This window comes from Canis lupus, chromosome 36, assembly GCF_003254725.2.
Source record: "Canis lupus dingo isolate Sandy chromosome 36, ASM325472v2, whole genome shotgun sequence".
Lineage (NCBI taxonomy): Eukaryota > Metazoa > Chordata > Mammalia > Carnivora > Canidae > Canis > Canis lupus.
This window is the reverse complement of record NC_064278.1, coordinates 1,193,291-1,214,060: the sequence shown is the minus strand read 5'-3', so window position 1 is coordinate 1,214,060 and position 20,770 is coordinate 1,193,291. Positions and strand designations below refer to the sequence as shown.

The window sequence follows — 20,770 nt, the reverse complement described above, 5'->3', positions numbered from 1 at the left end:
GCATTATTTTTTAAAACATAAAATTAAAATGGTAATAGTGGTCCAACTAGAATCTTCGAATGCAAAATAATTAAAAATTATGGCCAATCTTCTACGCTTCACCTACAATTCTGTACAGCATAAGAGACAAAGTCACTCTCTAGAGTGAAGAGAAGAAAGTCCATATGGGTCCATGGTTAAGAATTGAGTTTCCATTAGCAACTCTGGGACCATGATGATTGTTATGCTCAACCTATGTTAGGAGTGATTGCAACCAAAACAGTATCTTTTAAAATGATTTATTTTTTTCAGTGTAGTTTTATCTTGCTCTCCTCAATGCCTACCTAGTTTCCTCTGATTTCATGTACTTGAAGTTGAACTTTCAAACTCTCCTCCATTTACTCTGTGATGCTTTTATATAGACCCTTTGAGAAGTCAATATCCAATTTAATTTTTCTCTACAAAATTGAAACCTATCTTGTACAATGAATTCACTGCTTAGAAATAATTCAACATGTGGCCTTGTTATTGACATAGAAATTCAACATGTTTCCATGAAGGTCCATTAGAAACAGAGTGAGTTTTTCAAACATTTGATGATATATCATAATTAAAATATTTCATAAGGCATTTACATTGTCTCTCTATCAATCACTATGACAAGAAAAAAATTAAAATAAGCCCCTGACTGATCTTATGAGATGAGGGCAATAGAGGTTATTTTTTTTTAAAGCAAACACAATTTATTTTTCAAGTTCTTCTGGTGTTTGATAACAGTTTGCTGTTATTTATATATTGTATGTGCTTCTTTTGATCAGATACAAATTTTAGTAGGGAAATAAGCAAACATTCCTAAAAATGAATTATAAACAACTGTATTTTAGAATACTAAAAGGATTTTAAAACTTTCAATTCATCAAAGTTAATATCTTTCCCTAATTGAGATAATGGAAAAACAAAAGTGTAGACACTTTCATGGCTTTGGGGAAACGATCTTCACGCCCCCAAGGTCATGTTCCTTAGCAGCCACTGTTGGGATCTGCTTCCACTACAGTCCTGCATGGTAGGCACCATTTTGTCTTCTTCAGAAGGTTCATCGAGGCATTGGTTACTGTTAACATGTCTCAAGGTGAGTCTCTGTAAAAGATAACCAATAATCAGTGCAACCTATTTTCATATTTAACTTCGCTAGTTCATCAGATTAAGTCTCTTTTTAAAAAAATCCTTTATAATTTTTTTAGTATAAACACAGGGATATGTTTGTAAAACGAATAGTGCAAGAGGCTCTTAATTATTATACAAGTTTCACTGTTAGGATTTCATCAATTTCTAATGCACCTTTATCTGCAGATGGTTAAAGAAATTGGCTGACATTCCTCATGCATTGCCAAGAATTCAGGCTCCTTTGTAAAAAGCCCATTTGTGAGCTCTGAGTTCACTTGAGGGCTGCAAATATTAACATGCTTTCACAAAAGCTTAGTTTTCTTAGGCATGTGTTAATTCAGTAACCATTTGGTAAACATGCAAAGAGATGTCACAGCTGTGACCCAAATGAACAAAACCGCTAGAGATGTTCCCATTTCAAAATACTAAACACGCCATAGTATCTGTGTCTATGAGATATTCAGTGTAGACAAATGATTATCATAGCAACAAAGACCTGTTACTTGATAGTATGATCATCATATTTTGATTTTCACTTTTAAGCATCTTTAAAAATATCAATATCAAATATATAAAATATATTTTATATCAAATATAAAATATCAAATATAAAAAAGATGTTATGGTCATGTGTTTTAAAATATCATATATGTATCTTACTTTCGGCATAATAATGATATTCATTAATAAGCACACTCTCAGTACCAAATTCAGATAAACATTTTAAGTCCACATGTTTTATACATGTTAATTTATGCACACAAATTATATATATTTCTGCTCAGTTTCACAGGCAATGCCTAGAATTTTTTTTAAAAGATTGTATTTATTTAGTCATGAGAGACACAGAGAGAGGCAGAGACACAGGCAGAGACACAGGCAGAGGGAGAAGCAGGCGGAAGCTGAAGGCAGATGCTCAACCCCTGAGCCATCCAGGTGTCCTAGAATTATTTTATATGCACAACTGCCAACCAGAAGAAAAGTGTTTGAATGTATGGGAGGTGATTTGCAGGTATATCTCAAAAAGAAAGCGCACTATATACTTTTGTTGCCAATACCTAAATTAAAGGCAGACAAACTGTTTTTGTGGGAGGCGGCTTTTGATATCACATTGGATTTAAAAATGCGATGGGGGGCATGCCATAAAAATGGTGGAGAAACATTGCCTGGACAATTGTCATTTGTTTGCATTAGGACTGCATACATTGGGCTGCACCGCCCTGAGGAAATCCTGAACGGAGAATAAATAGGCTTGTGGTGGGATGCTTCATAGTCAACGAGCAGGAAATTAAAAGTTCAAGGTTTTTGGATGTGAAGGGGATTTCAAGATTGAGACCTTTGTTGTTCTTTCGAAACACAAAATAAAGCTATTTATACCAAAGAGAGAGGGAGTGAGAGAGAGAGAGAGAGGATGAAATGGCCAAAGGCCAAAGATAGGCAAGAAGATGGTTGATTTATGCTTATGGTGCCAGAAATAGTGCTGTTGCCTTATGAACCAGTAACCAACTTGAAAAAAAAGATACAAAACTAAAAATTTTTTTCTAGAAAGTTTTAGTAAAAATTAACAAAACATTCTTTATTTTTGTTACATACTTGAGGTTCTGTGTGTATATATATGTCCTCTTTCAAAAAAAGCCATTTACCCTTGCTTGCTTCTAGTAGACCTTTTTTTTTTTTAAATGTATGTGACTTTAAGGATCAGATTGAGTATAGGTTGTCAAGTACACAAACAATAATCGTTTGTAAAAGATTAGTATTTTTTTTTTTTTGTAAAAAGTTTTTTCTTTGAAGGAATTCATCAATAGTCCAAAGCCACCATCCAAAAGGTAACAAACAACTCACCAAAAAACCTCTCCTTCCTAATGTAGTGCCTAGAAAGCCAGACATTTTAGGGTCACCTAGACCTAAGGTGAATTCCTGCTCTCCCCTTCCGAGCGGTGAAGATCCGGGCGAGCTACCCAACCATTCTGAGGAATCGGATTCTTTGTCAGAAAATGCTTAATTATACTTATGGGTATTCAAAAATGCCCTTTTCTGCTTAAAAAAGTCAACTTTAGTCAACTGTGTACCTGCGATCCTTTAGCAACCTGACACGTTTCTAGGCAACACGGCTTCTGGCAAAAGTAACCTCCGGAGGGTTAGGTGCACCTGCATCTGATCACCTCATCCTGAGCACCTGCCAGGAAAGCGAAGCACGGCCCTCCCGGGGGGCGACCCTGTCATTTGGCACAGGCCGCGGTTCCACGGAGCTGGCTCCCCCGGGCTGCGCCCACTCCTGGGAGGTCTGCGCAGAGCAGCACCTGCGCTTTCTGTCCCAGAATCTGTAAGTAAACTTGGGAGACGAACCCAGATCCAGACGCAGGGAAACGCCGGGACACCTGCGCCCCGATGTTTCTAGCAGCGATGTCCGCAGTAGCCACACTGGGGAAGGAGCCTCGGTGTCCATCGACAGATGATGGATAGAGAAGCTGTGGTCTATGGATACAGTGGGATGTTCCTCAGCCATTAGAGACCACAAATACCCACCATGTGCTTGGACGTGGATGGAGCTGGAGGGTATGATGCTGAGTGAAGGAAGCCAGTCGGAGAAGGACAAACATTACACGGTCTCATTCATTTGGGGAATAGAAACAATAGTGAAAGGGAATAGAAGGGAAGGGAGAAGAAATGGGTGGGAAATATCAGAAAGGGAGACAGAACATGAAGACTCCTAACTCTGGGAAACGGACTAGGGGTGGTGGAAGGGGAGGAGGGCGGGGGTGAGGGTGACTGGGTGACGGGCACTGAGGGGGGCACTTGACGGGATGAGCACTGGGTGTTATTCTGTATGTTGGCAAATTGAACACCAATACAAATAAATTTATTATTATTAAGAAAAAACAAACTTGTGAGACGAAATGTCTAGTTAAGTCTAAGAAGACCCCTTGTTGGGCGTCCCACTACCAGCTGTGCTTTGAAATGGACTAAGATAATCTGTGTAAATTGCCTTGTGCACGAGTTCCCTGGTCAACATGTCCAGACTCTCCCAGCTTTCTAACTCCTCTCAAACGTAGGTTTAACGAAACCAATGCCCCTTCTCTCCACCCCTCTCGTACCTCCATTCAGCCTGGTCATGCCCATTCCCAGCTCAACGGTGTCTTCTACTAACCTTTAACTGGTTCATTTGAACCCGAATAATGCCCAACTTCCCGCGTGCTGTCATAGGGAGGTATTGCACAATGGAATGGCCTTTATTTACAGGCTAATAACCCCCTCAAGATCAAGAGTTAGGATATATTCTTATTGCGCTCTTTATAAAAATTCCATAACAGGTTTTTGACAGGAACTGAAAAATGATTCATTTTATTGCTCACTGAGGAGATATTCACAAATCACACAAGTGATAAGAGAGAGAATTTTTAAAAAGCTTTTATTATTATATCACTGAGCCAACCACAAAGAAATACTTAGATATAATTTATAAAGTTATTGAAAATTACATCTTAGTCTTCAAAAATACATTTGCTTAAAGCTTCAGGGTTTAAAATAATAAATTCTAGAAAAGCTATCCTAAATCTTCACACAACAGAAGTATCTGAATAGAAATGAAGAAAATTAACTAATTTTAATATTCCGAAAACAATCCATTTTTTTGGCTATGTTAGTTTTCCTTTTAACTAATTTGTTTCAGTTCTAATGCAAAATCTACTGTTATATAAACATGGCTATAGTTAGCCTAAAAAAAGAGCTAATATGTCATAATGTATTCCATTAATTATATTTATGCATATATAAATATTTGAAATAAAGTCAAAACTGGAAAATACTTACTAATTAATAATAGACCAAACACTACTTAATATAGTCAGCCTCTAAATTAATAAGCAGCTAAGAAGTAAAAGAAGAATAACTCCATGGAGAAATAGCACATAAAGATTTTTCTTAAGTACATTTTAAAGAAGTTTCTAGATTTCAGTAACAGAACATAACAAGAATAGTAAAATAAATTCAATACAACACAAACTTCCAAAACTTATTAGAGAACATAATCAGTAGGATTCTTGAAAATAGTTCTAAACACTTCCATTCTTGTATAGTTTCTTAGTAGCCATTTTTGCAAAGGGCTATCATTACATGTTTCCACAGTGGGCTGCTGGGAGCCATCAGCCACTTTGCTTACTGAGAGACAGGATTGGGTGATTATGTGAAGAAGAGTGTGGGTCTGTTTGACAAAGAAAATAATGAATAATGACAAAATCAAGTACAAAGGCAGTAATCAATCAATCATACTTGGCAACGTACAATTTCTACTGGATGAGGATGGAAAGCACACGTCACAATAATTGCATCCATGGAACTCTGAGCCACATCCTTTTAGGTGGCTTTAGTATCAACTGCATGAAGTAGGGGTAAATGAAGCTGAGACGGGAAGCTGGGGAAAAGCCTGAGATCAAACGGTGAAACACTTTGAGCAAAAGGTTATTTTGGACGGAAGAGGTATATTCTCAGGGCTCATTCTAGTGCTAAAATGTTGTTGGGTGCTCAGTGGGTTATTTTGTGAGGAGGAGATATTCAAAACCGTTGAATATCCAGAGAGTTTTCAATTATGGTTTTTGGCATCTTTATTCCTTTGCCCTAAATTTGAGTGGGAGCCAGGGGAAAACCTAGGGAATAATTTAGCTTTAATTTAACTCTTTGCTTTACTTTGTACAGGGTGGTACTCGGATTGTTTCCACATGGCTAACCTGTGCTAAAAGAGTTGCACGTGGGCACTGCCACTTTCATCTAAATGTCAATGATAAAGTCAATGAAGAGCAGAAAAAGAGAAAGGTCAGCTCCCCTTATGCTCTTAATTTGACTTACTTCTCCTCAGCACAATTTGTAATTAATTTGTTTCTTGTTTTTTTATACATTTCCTGGTCAGGAACATGAGCTCCAGGAAGGCCAGGACCTGCTACATCGTCAAGCCCAGTGCCTGCCTGCCCACAGGGTTCACTTTTTCAGTTTTGACTGAAATACATAGTTGATCAGCCAATGCAGAAAATAAATTCTGATAAAATTAGACTACATCCCTTCAGCAGCTTACTGGCCACAAATAGTTGGATTTCCCATTTCAAAGACTTAATTTCTACAGTAAAACGGTAGATGAATGGTTTATAAAAATACAAAAGATGACAGCATATATAATACATTTTATTTATGAAATGACTATGTTCACTACATAGTTCGATTTGTTAAGGAGGCTAGTTTTGTTTTTTTAACCCTACGTGAATTTCCTGTCTAAAATTTCCTGTTTAAAATTCCTAAGCTTGATAATCCTCTACCTTCAGTGATGTTTCTTTTTATAACAAATTTTTCTTGGTAAATGTCATGTTAACATCAAAGACCCCAGTGCCAATGACTGTGAATTTAATCTGTTATTAAAAAGAAAGATGACTTCTAAAGTTGCCCTTGATTTAAAATGAAACAAAACATGATTTTTCTTATGCTCAGAAAATATAACTACAGAACATAAATACAGTATATTTTTTTTCCATAATAATACATTTGTAATATTTCCCCCTAAAATAATATCACATGAATGACCATGAAAAAAATTCAAAGAATTTCACTCCTGGTACTTTTGAAAAGGCACTAAACCAGAAGGAAAATTAGAAATCTCAAATAATCCCATTGAGAAAAAAGGTATTTTTCATTTTAAAAAACCCACAAAAACATTTAGTATTTCCATTTGCTTGAAAAAGAAGTTTATTTACTTATTTGTCTGAGTAGTCTGTCTAGAAAAGAATATTAATATTTTATGTGTTTTCCAGTTATTTTTGTGCTTATATTATGCAAATTTATTAATGGTAGCCATCCAATTAAACATGCTTCCACTTTATCGTGGGTTTTCTTATCAGTCTTATCATCTTTCTTATCATCAAAATAATCTAAAAACATAAGAAATACACAGTTTCTACAATGTAGATTTGCCAAAAGTCATTTCACTTTTCCATTTGCGGAAAGTATATTTTTCCAATTTGGAGCTATTAGAAATAATGCTCTAACAAACATCTCCGAACATCTCTCGCCACATCTATAATCATTTATTTAGAAATGATTCTTAGAAGTGAAATCACAAGGTCAAAAGGTATGAACATTTTAAAACATACTAGAAAAGTTTTAAAAATTCTATAATAATTATTTTGTAATAATAGCAGTACCACCTAACATTTCTTGTGCTTATTATATGCCAGGATACTGTATGCATATGAGTTTTACTATACCTACACCAGTGTTATATGTCCAATTAAAAACATTTCTTGACATAGGATAAGGAAAGAAATAGATAAAAGAATACAGATGAAATGATTTTTATGTATGTATTTTTGATAATTATAAAAAGCCAAGAAAATGAAAAAAAAAGTTAATTTAAATATTTCTCCTGTGCGGATTATTCAAGGCCTTGCATATGTTTATACTGGGTGTACATTTTTTTTTCTTTTAAATATTCTTTTTTAAGCATACCAGCCCTTACCATACTTGTTGCAAATGGCTCTCACAACTTTGGAAGACTGTCATGTTAACTCAGTTTTGAAAGTAATGTGACATACCAGCTGACATGAAGCATACTGCCAAGTATCTTTTCCTTTGCTTCATTTAAAATATTGACTGAAAACAGGGTAATATGAACCCTAAGCTAGTACTGGTTTTTGTTTACAAGCAGTACTCAATTTTTCTCCTCTGAGGTATGAAGCACTAGTATTTCATGACAGAATTTTAGCCATATTATTTTAAGATGTGCAAGAAAATGATTAATAATTCCCATCTTTAAACATATCTATATGGTTTGCTATTTGAGACAAAATGTGTCATGGAGTATCCCTAAATCTGTCCTTTTGAAGAGGCAATTACTATTGAAATCAGACTACAAAAACAAAGTAAATGACAAAGTAAGACTTTCAAATTGTAAAATCAAGTCATACTTTTCTACCTTTTTATTAAAAAGCACTAAGTGGAAAACTTGATAATTTAATTAACAAATAGTAGTGACTGCATGGTCAATTAAAGAATCAACTATACAGGCCTCAGTTTAAAAGATGTCATACTAAGATGAAGTTTAGTTGGAAGAGTTAAAAAGTTTAAAAGGAAAATCAACTAATTATTACATATAATGATAAACAAAATAAGAAAAAATAGACCGTTACAGATATTTAATAGCTAAGGTAGTAAGATTTCCCCTATTGATGAAGTACAAAATCATAATTCAAAACAATTAATATAACAAAGTTGTTATTTAAAATGATAACTATGATGTCCTGATAAGGTGAACTGTGTTTCTTTAGAACAGAATATGAGTATTCTAAAGACTAAGTGTAAATGTTTAAGACACAAAAACTAAAATTATAATACTCTACTATTGAAATTCCTATTCACTAGTTGAGTCTACATAAGAAACCACAGCTATGGGTCAGTGGGAATACAGACAGGTAATACTAGTAAGATACACACAGCCTTCTAAAGGTAAATTGAGCCACTCTTTACTAGGAGTGCTACACGGGGAAAGGGCGGGTTGCCACTATAGATTACTACTTACCTTGAAATTATATTGCCATTTACCTGCTTTCTGATGAAGGTAAATAAAAAAAGGAGGTATTAAGTAAAGTCTAAACTCAAGCTTCTGTGATTTCAGTAAATATCAATCTGACATATTTTGCCTCCTGAAAAAAATCCCTTATCTTGTGACTCTGGGAAACATTTGATACAGATGGATATTGAATTCATTTTCTCAGTCAACTTGCTCAGTCACATGAAAAGCAAGACTTATTTTTAGCCTCATATTTTGCTCCCATGTTTTTTCTTTGTTGCATAGTGTTTGTTGAGCGTAAGTGTTCTGTTCTAAAATTAGATTCTTACGCTGTATATAGCTGCTTGGACGTTCAAAAAATGTGATTATGTGTACTTATTGTCGAAAAATGTAAATTTCAGATGGATTGGGACACAACTGCAATGTTCAAATAGAATATAAGAAAATCTGAATAAAATAGAACGGATGGACGACAGAACTTTGTAAAAATACTCTTTAAAATATTTCAGTGAGATAAAATCTAGGGTTCCCTTTTTTTTTCTTCTTTGTTATAATTCTATGGCAATGGTTTTCATAGCACCAAAGTGTTGAGGTAATTTATTTAAGAGATTCTAGACAAGGTAAGGATCTTGTAGTTTTGCTTATGATGCTCAGTTGCCCCCAAGTCAAACACGTTTAGCCAGCTGTAAAATAGCACCAAATTAAATTCATGGCTGTGTTGAAAAACACTTAGCTAAGAAAGTAGGAACTTCTACATTTCAAATCAAAGTAGGCCCAAGACATGTATTTACTAAGCCTCTGCTTAGTTTCCTTCAAAGAAAAGGAGAAGCAGTTAGATATTAATTGTTTAGGAATATGTGTAAAGTTTGTAAGCAATTAGACCATACTGACAAAGTAGTTTCAAGACTTCATCTAAATAGACAATGTTTGTTGCAGAACATCTTCCCCATTATTAAGGAAAGGAGAAATTCTTCGTGAATAAAATTTGGTAGCACAAATAAATGATAATATTAAATAATTCCTTTCATTTAAAATAGTATATACATTTTGCTTATCAGAGCAGCATCACTCAAAGTACCTAATTGTTTCTAGTGTTTCAGTGACCTCAAGAGGCCATGCAGTGTAGTAGAAAGATGGCTGGACTCAGTGCCAGAAACCTGGGGTCTAAACCGAGAGGAGCTATCTAACACTCTAAGCTTACAATTACTAATGGGGAGAGCACAAATAATAATATTATCTTATAGGGCTATTGTTAGAATTGCTTGAGAAAACAGATGAAAGCATAGACACTCAAGAACTTTTACTCCCTCCTCTTTCTCCCCACTGCTCACCTAAGAAGCAAACAAACTTGATAGACTCTATATTTTGAGGCTTTATGATACAGTTTCAGTTTTTCTCCTCTGGATATTCTAGTAATTCTGCTCCTAATTACGACTTGCTTTTCTAAACCTGAAAGTACTGGGACGCCTGGGTGGCTCAGTGGTTTAGCACCGGCCCTCAGCCCAGGGTGTGACCCCGGGGTCCCGGGATTGAGTCCCATGTCCGGCTCCCCGCAGGGAGTCCGCTTCTCCCTCTGCCTGGGTCTCTGCCTCTCTCTGTGTGTCTCTCATGGATAAATAAATAAAATCTTAAAAGGAGAAAAAAAGTACTGTGGGTGATAAAGTGTGAAATATTTGATCCGTTCACATTGCGAGGTTCCCAATTGAGCTGATGACTAGCTGTCTTTGAGTGTGTTATTAGAACTGAACTCTCGTCCCCGCCCGGGTGGTGTGATCTTGGGCCTACTCTCCTCCTGATAAAGGCTGAAACAACAGGACTTTAAGAAAAGTTTTAACTCTTGTAATTCGTGAACTCCACCAAGTTTTATTCTGCTTTGATAGCAACCACCTCCGAGGTTTCTCAAAGAAAAATAATTCTGCCTTTGACAGCAGTAGCTAAAGAATCAAATTAAAGAAGTAGCAAGCAGCACTTTCTACTTCCCATGGGTCAGACGCCAGAAGACCAGTGCTCCTTGGCAGGGACTCCTCTCTCCCATCTCAGCACCCCTCACCCTTCTGCTCCCTATCCTTCCCCTGTCTCTCCTGGAGGCCTGCCATTTTCCAAAGCGTATTTATGCTTTTTCCTGACTTTGCAACAATTCCAACAGTGTATAAAAAGACTAAGGAAGATAAGTAGATGTTTGGCCACTGTCTAGACCTATCTGTCTCAAACTTTAATATGTATGTAAATGACCCGGGAATTTGTCAAAATGCAGATTCCCAAATAGTGTGTTTGGTAGGGATCTCAGATTCCTAATTTCTAAAAAGTTCCCAGGTGTTGTTACTATTCCCAGAATCATACTTTGGGTGGCCTGGGTTTGGGACTATTCGTAGACTAAAGTGACTCCAAGTACTGTATTTCAATTTCTTTAATAAAAAAAAAAAAAAAAAAAAAAGTCTCTTTCTTTCTGACTTTTTCACAAATAAAATCTTATTTCACAGCTGAAATTTCCAAAAAGGCAATTCATTATTCCTACACTTATTCTTTTGTGACTTCTCCACATCATGATTTAGACATTCATATATTTGGCAAAAAAAATCTACACTATAATTTAAAATGTTAAATGTAGACAAGTTGAACATCACAATTTAATTTTGAAAACATAAACATATAGGAGAGTAAAGTAAGCTGTGTTATGTAATCATTACAATGATCAGACTGTTTATTTGAGAACCATTTCTCGACTTTTTTGGTATATTATGAGCTTTTTGGTGTGTGTTTTAGAAACAAAGTTTCCATGATACAAAATATCAGAATGCTGGAAAAATCCTACAGTAGATAACTACTAGTTATCCAAAATAGTAAATTTACAAAAACCATTTTTAATTCCTACATGAAGCAACCTGTTTTTTTCTCTTTTCTTTCAAAATCCCTTAGTATTCAACAATCTCTCTACTGGCTGATTAAAACATCAACGAAATATAGCTACATGCCAACAATATAGTTATTTCAGAAATTAAAGAATCTGAGTTATGACTATAGCAGCCATTATCTGCTCCAAAATTAAAGTTTGAAGGTTAAAAGTAGTATTCTGAAATGCAACCCTCTTCATCTTATAAAAGTATATATACTCATTCCCCTTTCCGTAGAAACATATGCTAGATTTCTTTATTTTTAGTGCAAGCCCAATAAAATCCTGGGCTCCTGATGAAAATTAAGGAGCAACAGCAACAACAAAAAAATTTCTTAAAAAAATACAACGTGCAGAATTTCTCCTTTATCTGTACATTTATCTGTATTTTTCCTCTTGGAAGAGGGAGGAAGCCAAGGTTCCAGGTTTACCCCCATGTATTATTGAAGGAAATATCTTCTGCAGCCTTAATAGGAAAGGTGGTGATGATGAGAGCTCAAGAGAAAAACGTGGGGGTCAAACGAAGGTGAATGAGGTATTGGAGAGGGAAGAGTCTGAATAGAGCACACTGGTGTATTGCGTGAAAGATTTAGGATGTTTGCCCTTCATTATGTCCCAGAAGAAGAGTGTTTTATGTTCAAAGAGCTTGGCTATCTTATATAAATTTTAGGGGCACATAATTTTACCCCTACATAATCAGTTTCAAATCACATAAAAATTCAGTAAGTTGTCCTGCTAAAAAGCTACATCGTGCAAATTGAAACGACATTCAAAAAGTTTTTAAAAAGAAGACCTTGTTGCAGTATCAATAATATCAACAACTCCGTAGATCGGTCTTAAAAATGTTACACTTAGGTGGATCACTGCATTTGTGAAACTCATTTGGCTCTAGCGCATTATTTATCTTGCAAGAGTAGTTTCTTATCTGAAATAAGTCACCAGCAATTTAATAATGTGGAAAATGTAATACAGATGACCCAATTCATTTTGCTAAGCCAAGGGAACTGAAAGAAATGAAGCTGTTTCAAGGCAACTTCCTTATGGAAAAGAAAATATTTCTTTTTTATTAGCTCCATCTGATGGCTGATCTGATTTTTACACACTGCCTGACTATAAATCCCCAACAGTAATTTTATTGTTTTCTCTCCCTCTCTTCTATCAGAAAGATGTGCTATATTGAGAAAACGCCCCTTACCTGATTATGTGCCTTATTAATGAATTTTGCAAAGTATTTTTCTATTATAAAGAGCATTCATGCTAATCTTACCAGCTTATTTCTTCTTTCCCTTAAATTGAGAAGCATTAATATTAGATTATAACAGTGTAAAATTTGGAATTTGAAAAATGGAAATATTGTTGATATCGTCCTATAGTGTGCATCTTCATACATACCTGTCAGTTAGGCACAGCTGGCTCCTTATGTTAAGCATGTAAACATGCTAACATGTTTTAAGCACTTAAAAATGACCTTATTTTTCTTATTCATTTTTTATGCTAATGAACTCATTTGACAAAACCTATACTATACCATTCTAACGCTATCAGTTAGAAGCCTGTATGCTTGAAAATACAGTTCTTCCAGTGCAGAAAAAATAGCTTAGGATTTAAGTGCACTTGAAATATATAACTGAGTTTAAGCTTTAAATAATAAGTAAATTAAGGAAAAGACTATACCTCAGCATCATATTCCCATAACTGATTTCCTCTCATGTGGTGGCATTTTAACATGATTACAGGTCCACTGAGTCTAGACACATCCAAGCACAAGTCGTCAGTTCGGATTTCTTTGTCAGCGGTGTAAGAAAATACCTGAAAATAGAAAATTCAACAAATAATCTCCTTAAAAGCAAAGAAGTCCCAGTATAGATTTCTCTGTGGAAGCATTCATATCAACTTGTGTTTCCAAATGGTCTCTGCTGTGTGATCTTGAGAAAGCTAGTTTACTTCTCTGAGTCCTTTTCCTCAACTGCAAAACAGAGACAGTGTTATCTGTTTTATAGGGTTTTTGTGAAGTCCCAATTTAACAAACTAAATTATTAAACACATATTATTTGCTGGCACCATATTTCCTGCACTGTACTTGCCTTATATATCTCACAACAGAGTCAGTAAAATAAAGTTTGTTAACTGTATGGGACCCCGCAGAGGGCAGTCCCTGTTCTCACCACCGAATGACCAATTCCCCGATTCTATAGAGAGGATAATGTTTTTCATTAAGACATTTAAATCTTTCTTTCCATAAGAATTTCATGTAAATTTTATTAAATATTGTCAGTGTGTTTCCAAAGGCTGTAGAATTAGCTTCTCTAGAGGCCTCATTAAAGAAAGGTAGGCCCTACACTTAAATTTCTCATATGGTTATAGCTGAGCTTGGCTACAATTCTTCTAAAACTATCCAAGAAATGATAAGGTGGATTGTAGATTCATTGCTAGCTATTTTAAACCGATACTATAATAATCTCTACTTTTTAAACTCCTGGTGTGAATAATTTATGTATAGCATTGATTATTTAAGGGTCATGAGAGTTGTTAATAATTATACAAATTATTTTCTCCTGTTGGCTCTGATAAGCATGGCTCAGTATTCTGTGGGTATTTTTTTCCTTACAATGTCAAGACGGAGTGTAATGAGGATCTTTTAGGTTCCCAAAGCAGTCTGATAAAATTAAAGGAAGTCAGCTCTACAAATCCCCTATAAACTCTGGAGCCCTAGTCTGTAAGCTGAACAAGTTAGTCTTGAAAGGTTTCCCCCTTTGGGACGCCTGGGGGGCTCCGCGGTTGAGTGTCTGCCTTAGGCTCAGGGCGTGATCCCGGGGTCTGGGATCCAGTCCCACATTGGGCTCCCCATGGGGAGCCTGCTTCTCCCTCTGCTTGTTTCTCTGCCTCTCTCTCTCTGTGTCTCTCATGAATAAATAAATTAAAAATATATATATTTGAAAGAGAAAAAGAAAGAAGAAAGAAAGAAAAAGAAAGAAAAGAAAGAAAGAAAGAAAAGAAAGAAAGAAAGAAAGAAAGAAAGGAAAGAAAGAAAGAAAGAAAGAAAGAAAGAAAGAAAGAAAGAAAGAAAGAAAGAAAAGAAAGAAAGAAAGAAAGAAAGAAAGAAAGAAAGAAAGAAAGAAAGAAAGAAAGAAGAAAGAAAGAGAAAGAAAGAAAGGTTTGCGTCTATAGTATGCGGACTCAGGGCTGCCCCGAAAATCACAAGTGGTAAGAGGAAAATTCAGTCAATGATAAGGAAATTCTTCACCAAGGTTATACATTCTACTCAACAATATAAAAACTTGAGAAGTATATGAAGTTCATTATATACAATATATTATAGATTTCCTGTACGGCATTCAAAAAAAAATTCCTATCTTTAGTACTTTTTAATGTTCATAGTTTTAATGGAAATTATGAGTAACCAAGAGAATAAAAGAAACACCCATCAGATATAAGTACTATATCCTTTCCAAACATGGTATTTATTAATACAACATTTAATTTAATACAAACATATATAGTTAAATAAATGAATCCAGTAGTAAGTCTTAATTTGAAAGAGGGAAATTTTTCAAGAAATTTCTCTTATCTTTTGTTTTAATGTGAAGTATAATTTTCCACATTGAAATTATTTTCTTTTAGTTGTAGACAGATGTCAATATAATGGAGACACCAAAGCATCCACATTTGGCATTAATTTTGTATGATGAGTATAATCATGGCATGAACAATGATTTCTCCTCTGGTCTCTTATGATAGTTTGGAAACTTTACCTGTTGAGAGAAGTCAACCACATTTTTATTGCTTAATTCCTAATGGTACTTCATTCTATGGTCAATCAGTAGCTATCTTAAGTGATTTATATTTAAGAAAGATATATTTGAAAAAAAAAAGAAAGATATATTTGTAGAATATTTTTTGAGCCTATATATATTATCTGAAATTATCTTTCTTTGGCCTTTGCACTTGAAAAAAATTTTAACAGATGTTAAAATACTTGGTCCACAAATAATTTTTCCCTTAAATAAAATCTGTATATGATTCTTTCGTTGTTTTCTGGCATTAATTAATTTGTTAACAAATCCTAACAAATAATTAATAGTATTAATTTATTCCTCATACCTGAGAATCTTGTTTTTATGCTGGAGTGTTCCAAAATGGTTTTTATTCTGTACAACAATAAAAAGTCAGTGTATATCAGTAAATACATGTCCTTCTTGATTTTATCTGGAAATTATCAGGCTCGATCTCAATTATTTACTCTTTGAATCTATCATTTTTTTACCCATAATTGTCATCTTTGTGTCTTTTTGTATCTCCTACCACAGCAGGTTCATGGAATTCACTTTGGGATAGACTAAAATTTTATAGGCAAAGTACTTTGTAGAGATCCAGGTACACAGACAGCAGTCAGTAATTGATATTTAGGGTCATTACCCCAGGCTTAGAGGTGTTCTCAGAATGTGGCCTTGTATATGGATTCCTGCCTTGATAGTACATCAGTTCCTGAAGAATTTTAGGACAGGAGCCCAGCAGGCTTTGCTCTTGCTTCTCTATGCCGGTCTCTAGGCACACAGTCTTGAGGAGAGGGTCTCATACTCGATGACAGACCGTCTTGACTCTTGCAGCATATATATTCACCCCTGCTGAATTTCTTACGACTTTGGGAACAACTTCAAATCTTGTTTTAGATTCCCGAGGAAGCAGGTGCTCAATACCCCCATCTGAGTTGGTATGTGTAGTTCCCGGCAGAGTATCTGCCCAATCTGTTCTCCTGCTGTCGTTTAAACCTTTATTCTTGATTACAGGTAAGATTTTCAATCTTGAACACATATGAAGCACATTAGCTTAAGCATCACACATGGTGATGACTTTACAAGATTGAGTTCCTCATTTGTGAAGTCTGATTGTATGTTTTTAACAAAAATTGGACACTATTCCTCCCTTTCTAGTTATCAAATTGCTTTATCGTTGGTTATCAATACTGATTCTTGGGGCAGCTCAGGTGGCTCAAAGGTTTAGCGTCGCCTTCGGCCCAGGGTGTGATCCTGGGACCCGGGATCAAGTCCCATGTCGGGCTCCCTGCGTGGAGCCTGCTTCTCCCTCTGCTTGTGTCTCTGCCTCTCTCTCTCTGTTTCTCATGAACAAATAAATAAAATCTTAAAAAAAAAAAAAAAACTGATTCTTACTAAAACTGTAAATGAGTTACACAAATGCTAGATTTAGCATGTATTTTCAGTTGCTCCAATGCCAGATTGTTTCGAATAACAATTGGTTAAGTCAGTCTCATCACCTTAAAGGTGACTAGAAGCAGAGTAAAATAATCAATCTCAGTGTCCTTCCACCATTATTAAAGACGAATAAACAGGAAGTTAATATTAATTGAGTACCTATCTGCGTTAGAAACCATGTGTGATATGACTCATAAATATTAAATGAATTTGCCCTGTTATGTTGTACAATTACATCCCTACTCTTATGCAGACCAGCTTAACAGTATTGCAGAGCATAGTAGAGCTCTTTACATGAACCATACAGATGCAATAATTTATGGTGCTTTGGAAATTCTATTTTGCATCTGATCTTCCTATGTTGTAACACATAGAATTATGAGCCACCCAGCATCACACATCTTCCTTTGTCGTCTGTTGGTCAAGGTAGCACTAGAAACATGACTAAAAAGGCCGTATTTGCTCAATTGTTTTAAGTTTAGTTATCTTAGAAGAAGTGCTAGGTCCTTTGTTCCATTTTGAGGGCCTTTTCCAAAACTACTTTGATGCCTATAACAATTCAGTTTTTATTATCTCATATTAGTTTGCTAGGCTGCCATAACAAAGCATCATGGACTGGGTGGTTATTAATCTCCTCAGAGTGCTGGAGGCCATACATTCTATTGGTTTCTTTCGTGGACCTCTCTCTCTTTCTTGTAGGGGACCATTTTTACCCTGTGTCTTCTATTGTCTTCCCTCTGTCCGGTGTTCTAATCACTTCTTCATGTAAAAACATCCATATTAAATTAGGGCCCACCCTAATGATCTCTTTTTATCTCAATCACATCTTCAAAGACCTTATATCTCTGACTGTAGTCTCATTATGAGATACTGGGATTAAGAGTTCAACATGTGAATGGGCCAGGGGTGGGGACAGAGGAGCACAATTCAGCCCCTGACACCTACCAATTCCTTACACTGAAAGAAAGAATGCCTCTTTCCTATCCCCTGAAAACTACAGGTTATGGGGCTTACTTGTCCAGGACCCCTGGGAATTGAGTTCAGAAATTAGAATGATCTGTTTAATATTATTAATTGAAATTCTAAATGAAATGTAATCCCAAATCTTCTCCTCTTTCCTAAATTGGACCTGCTTTGGGTTGGAAGCCTGCCATGGGAAAGGGCTTGGTTGACTTCTCTTATTTCATCATTTTGGGAGCTTCATTTCTTTCTTATCTCTCTTGCCCACACACCAAATTCCCCCAGGCTGCTAATTGGATTCCCCCAGGGTGGTAAAGGCATCGGAGTCTTACCTAAATTGTCTTTTGATAACTCCTTCCTGTTCTCTGGCATGGCAGAGATTTAAAGCCCCTTCTCCAGAGAATGTTCATGGTTCTTTAGAGATTCCCGCTGCTAAGTACCTGTCACTGTAGTGCAAATAAAAAGGACAATGCATATTTTATAAGCGGGCCACTTTTTATGACTTGACCAACTTGGGGAGCAAAGCTGACTCAGGCAATGAAGTCACTACAATTCAGTTATCACAGGGCAGCTTTCCTACGTGAGGGTCAAGCGACAGCCTGCCCTATTCCCCAAGAGCAGGAAGCATGTAGCAAGCAAGCTCTTGGAATGGTGTTCCACGGGATGAAAATGAAAACGCAGGATCGTAGGGCCCTGCTTGCTGGCAAGGGTTGCACCCCCAGGAAGCCGCCCCTGCCTTGAGTCCTCCTCTCAGTAAGGTTTGTTCTTGAAGCTAGAATCCCACCCCCTCCTCTCTGGAGGGAGGGCAACGGGTCTTTTTATAGAAAACCTTAATTTTCTCCACCTTGTGATACCTCCTGTTATGGGTTAAATTGCATCCCCCAAAAGAAATGCCGACCCTCGGGCAGCCCCCGTGGCCCAGCGGTTTAGTGCCTGCCTTCGGCCCAGGGCCTGATCCTGGAGACCCGGGATTGAGTCTCACATCAGGCTCCCTGCACAGAGCCTGCTTCTCCCGCTGCCTGTGTTTGTTCCTCTCTCTCTCTCTCTCTCATGAATAAGTAAATAAATAAATAAATAAATAAATAAATAAATACTGACCCTCTAAGCACCTCTGAATGTACTTGGAAGCAAGGTCATTGCAGATGTAATTAGGCAAGTTACCATGAGATCATACTGGGGTAGGGTGGACCCTTAATCCGAAATGACTGGTGTCCTTAGGAGAAGACAGAGATGGAGCCGTGCACAGAGAAAAGTGCCTCTGCAATGATGGAGGCAGAAATTGGAGTCATGCGTCATCTACACGCCATGGGTCTTGCAGGCAAACACCAGAAGTTAGAAGCAGCAACAAATGATTGTCCCTTACAGGTTTGAGAAGAAATATGGCCCTCCTGACATCTTGGTTTGAGACTTGTAGCCTCAGGTATTGAGAGAGAACAAACTTCTTTGTTTAAGCCCCTCACTCTGGTTGTTTGTTACGGCGGCCCTACAAACTTTGTAGCCCTCCTTTTATTCCATACGGTGGTTGAAAGGTCTAAAAGTCATGGAGGCAGTTTCTAAATTGACATTGCACATTTTGCATAGGGAGGTCTGATTTTAGATTTCACATTTATCATGCCTCGGTGTCTGGGCTGAAAATCGTAACATCCAATTTTGCTTTCTGAAAGCATCAATCATTTTTACAATCATTTTTCTATTTGAATATATCTTCAGAGAGTGGTTTTTTACTGTGATGGGGTGAAAATACCTGCTTTTATTGCAGACTTTATAGAGACCAGATTAATTTCTGTGTCTGAATTGAGGTACTCAAATGAGTTTAGGAACAATTCCTAACATATGAAAGGTGACAGCCAATTCCAATGTCAGTTCCTTTCAATCTTAACATTTTTTTCAGAGAAGGTAAGCATTTTCATTACTTCACATATGCGTGCGATTTGTTCTGGATTTTTCACTTTGGGGAGTATGTTCAAAGTCATTTATTGTATATTTTTTCAAATACAAATAAAGCATCTCAACAATTTTCAAGGACCGTTGGGAGAATGAACTAAAATATTTTGCATAGTGCTTCGTTTCACACAAGGAAAGAACGTGTCTCTACCTACCGTGCTGAAAATCCTCATCTTGTATAGTCAGTTTTTTAAAACTTTTATCTTTACCCCTTTGAAAAGTTCGAAATTTGTAAGATCCTAAGCAAATCTTGCTCAGGGCGGCCTAGGCAGCTGCTCCCCAAACTGGGGAAGCAAGTCGGGCGGGGCCGCAGGGCAGGCGGGGGCGCGGCGGGGGCGGGGGGGGGGGGGGGCGCGGCCCGGGACCCCCCGCAGCACACACCCTGGTTCTTATGGGTCTACACTACGTTCTCGTGTAGCCCGTGTGTATTTAAAAGGTCCATGGGCATATTTGATTCGGCTTTACTGTGCGGGCTGTGAGTTGTGTAGACCTGGCACCGCGTTCGTGGCCCGGCCGTCCTGGGGGCTCCCGGTGTGCGCTGGAGAGGCCGATCCCGCGGCTCCGCCAGCCCCGCCAGGGCCTCCCCGCCCCGGGCCTCCCCGCCCCCAGCCTCCTGCCCTGGGCCTCCCCCGCCCCCGGCCTCCCTCGCTCCGGGTCTCCCCGCCCCCAGCCTCCTGCCCTGGGCCTCCCCCGCCCCCGGCCTCCCCGCCCCCAGCCTCCTGCCCTGGGCCTCCCCCGCCCCCGGCCTCCCTCGCTCCGGGTCTCCCCGCCCCCAGCCTCCTGCCCTGGGCCTCCCCCGCCCCCGGCCTCCCTCGCTCTGGGTCTCCCCGCCCCCAGCCTCCTGCCCTGGGCCTCCCCCGCCCCCGGCCTCCCCGCCCCCAGCCTCCTGCCCTGGGCCTCCCCCGCCCCCGGCCTCCCTCGCTCCGGGTCTCCCCGCCCCCAGCCTCCTGCCCTGGGCCTCCCCCGCCCCCGGCCTCCTCGCCCCGGGCCTCCCCGCCCCCAGCCTCCTGCCCTGGGCCTCCCCCGCCCCCGGCCTCCCCGCCCCGGGCCTCCCCGCCCCCAGCCTCCTGCCCTGGG

The 20,770-nt window shown here is 37.9% G+C and overlaps 1 protein-coding gene and 1 long non-coding RNA gene across 6 annotated transcripts in view; one reads left to right on the top strand and one right to left on the bottom strand.

Annotated features, from left to right (window-relative positions):
* Positions 1 to 262: 262 nt before the first annotated feature.
* Positions 263 to 20,770, bottom strand: part of GALNT13 (polypeptide N-acetylgalactosaminyltransferase 13) — a 541,363-nt gene continuing 520,855 nt past the window's right edge. For 3 of the 5 annotated variants that reach the window (XM_035698790.2, XM_049106172.1, XM_035698788.2), the window contains 2 exons: positions 13,254 to 13,388; positions 5,055 to 5,344 (listed from right to left, as the gene is read on the bottom strand). In XM_035698790.2, the coding sequence (XP_035554683.1) occupies positions 5,159 to 5,344; positions 13,254 to 13,388 (321 nt within the window). In that variant the 3' untranslated portion in view covers positions 5,055 to 5,158. Of the gene's footprint in view, positions 1,117 to 5,032; positions 5,345 to 13,253; positions 13,389 to 20,770 lie in introns of those variants that run through there. The other 2 variants (XM_025471164.3, XM_049106173.1) reach the window with 2 other exon arrangements.
* LOC118350696 (uncharacterized) lies at positions 5,480 to 6,553 on the top strand. Its single transcript, XR_004804968.2, has 3 exons — positions 5,480 to 5,619; positions 5,836 to 5,952; positions 6,047 to 6,553. It is a non-coding gene; the product is annotated as an uncharacterized LOC118350696 (long non-coding RNA).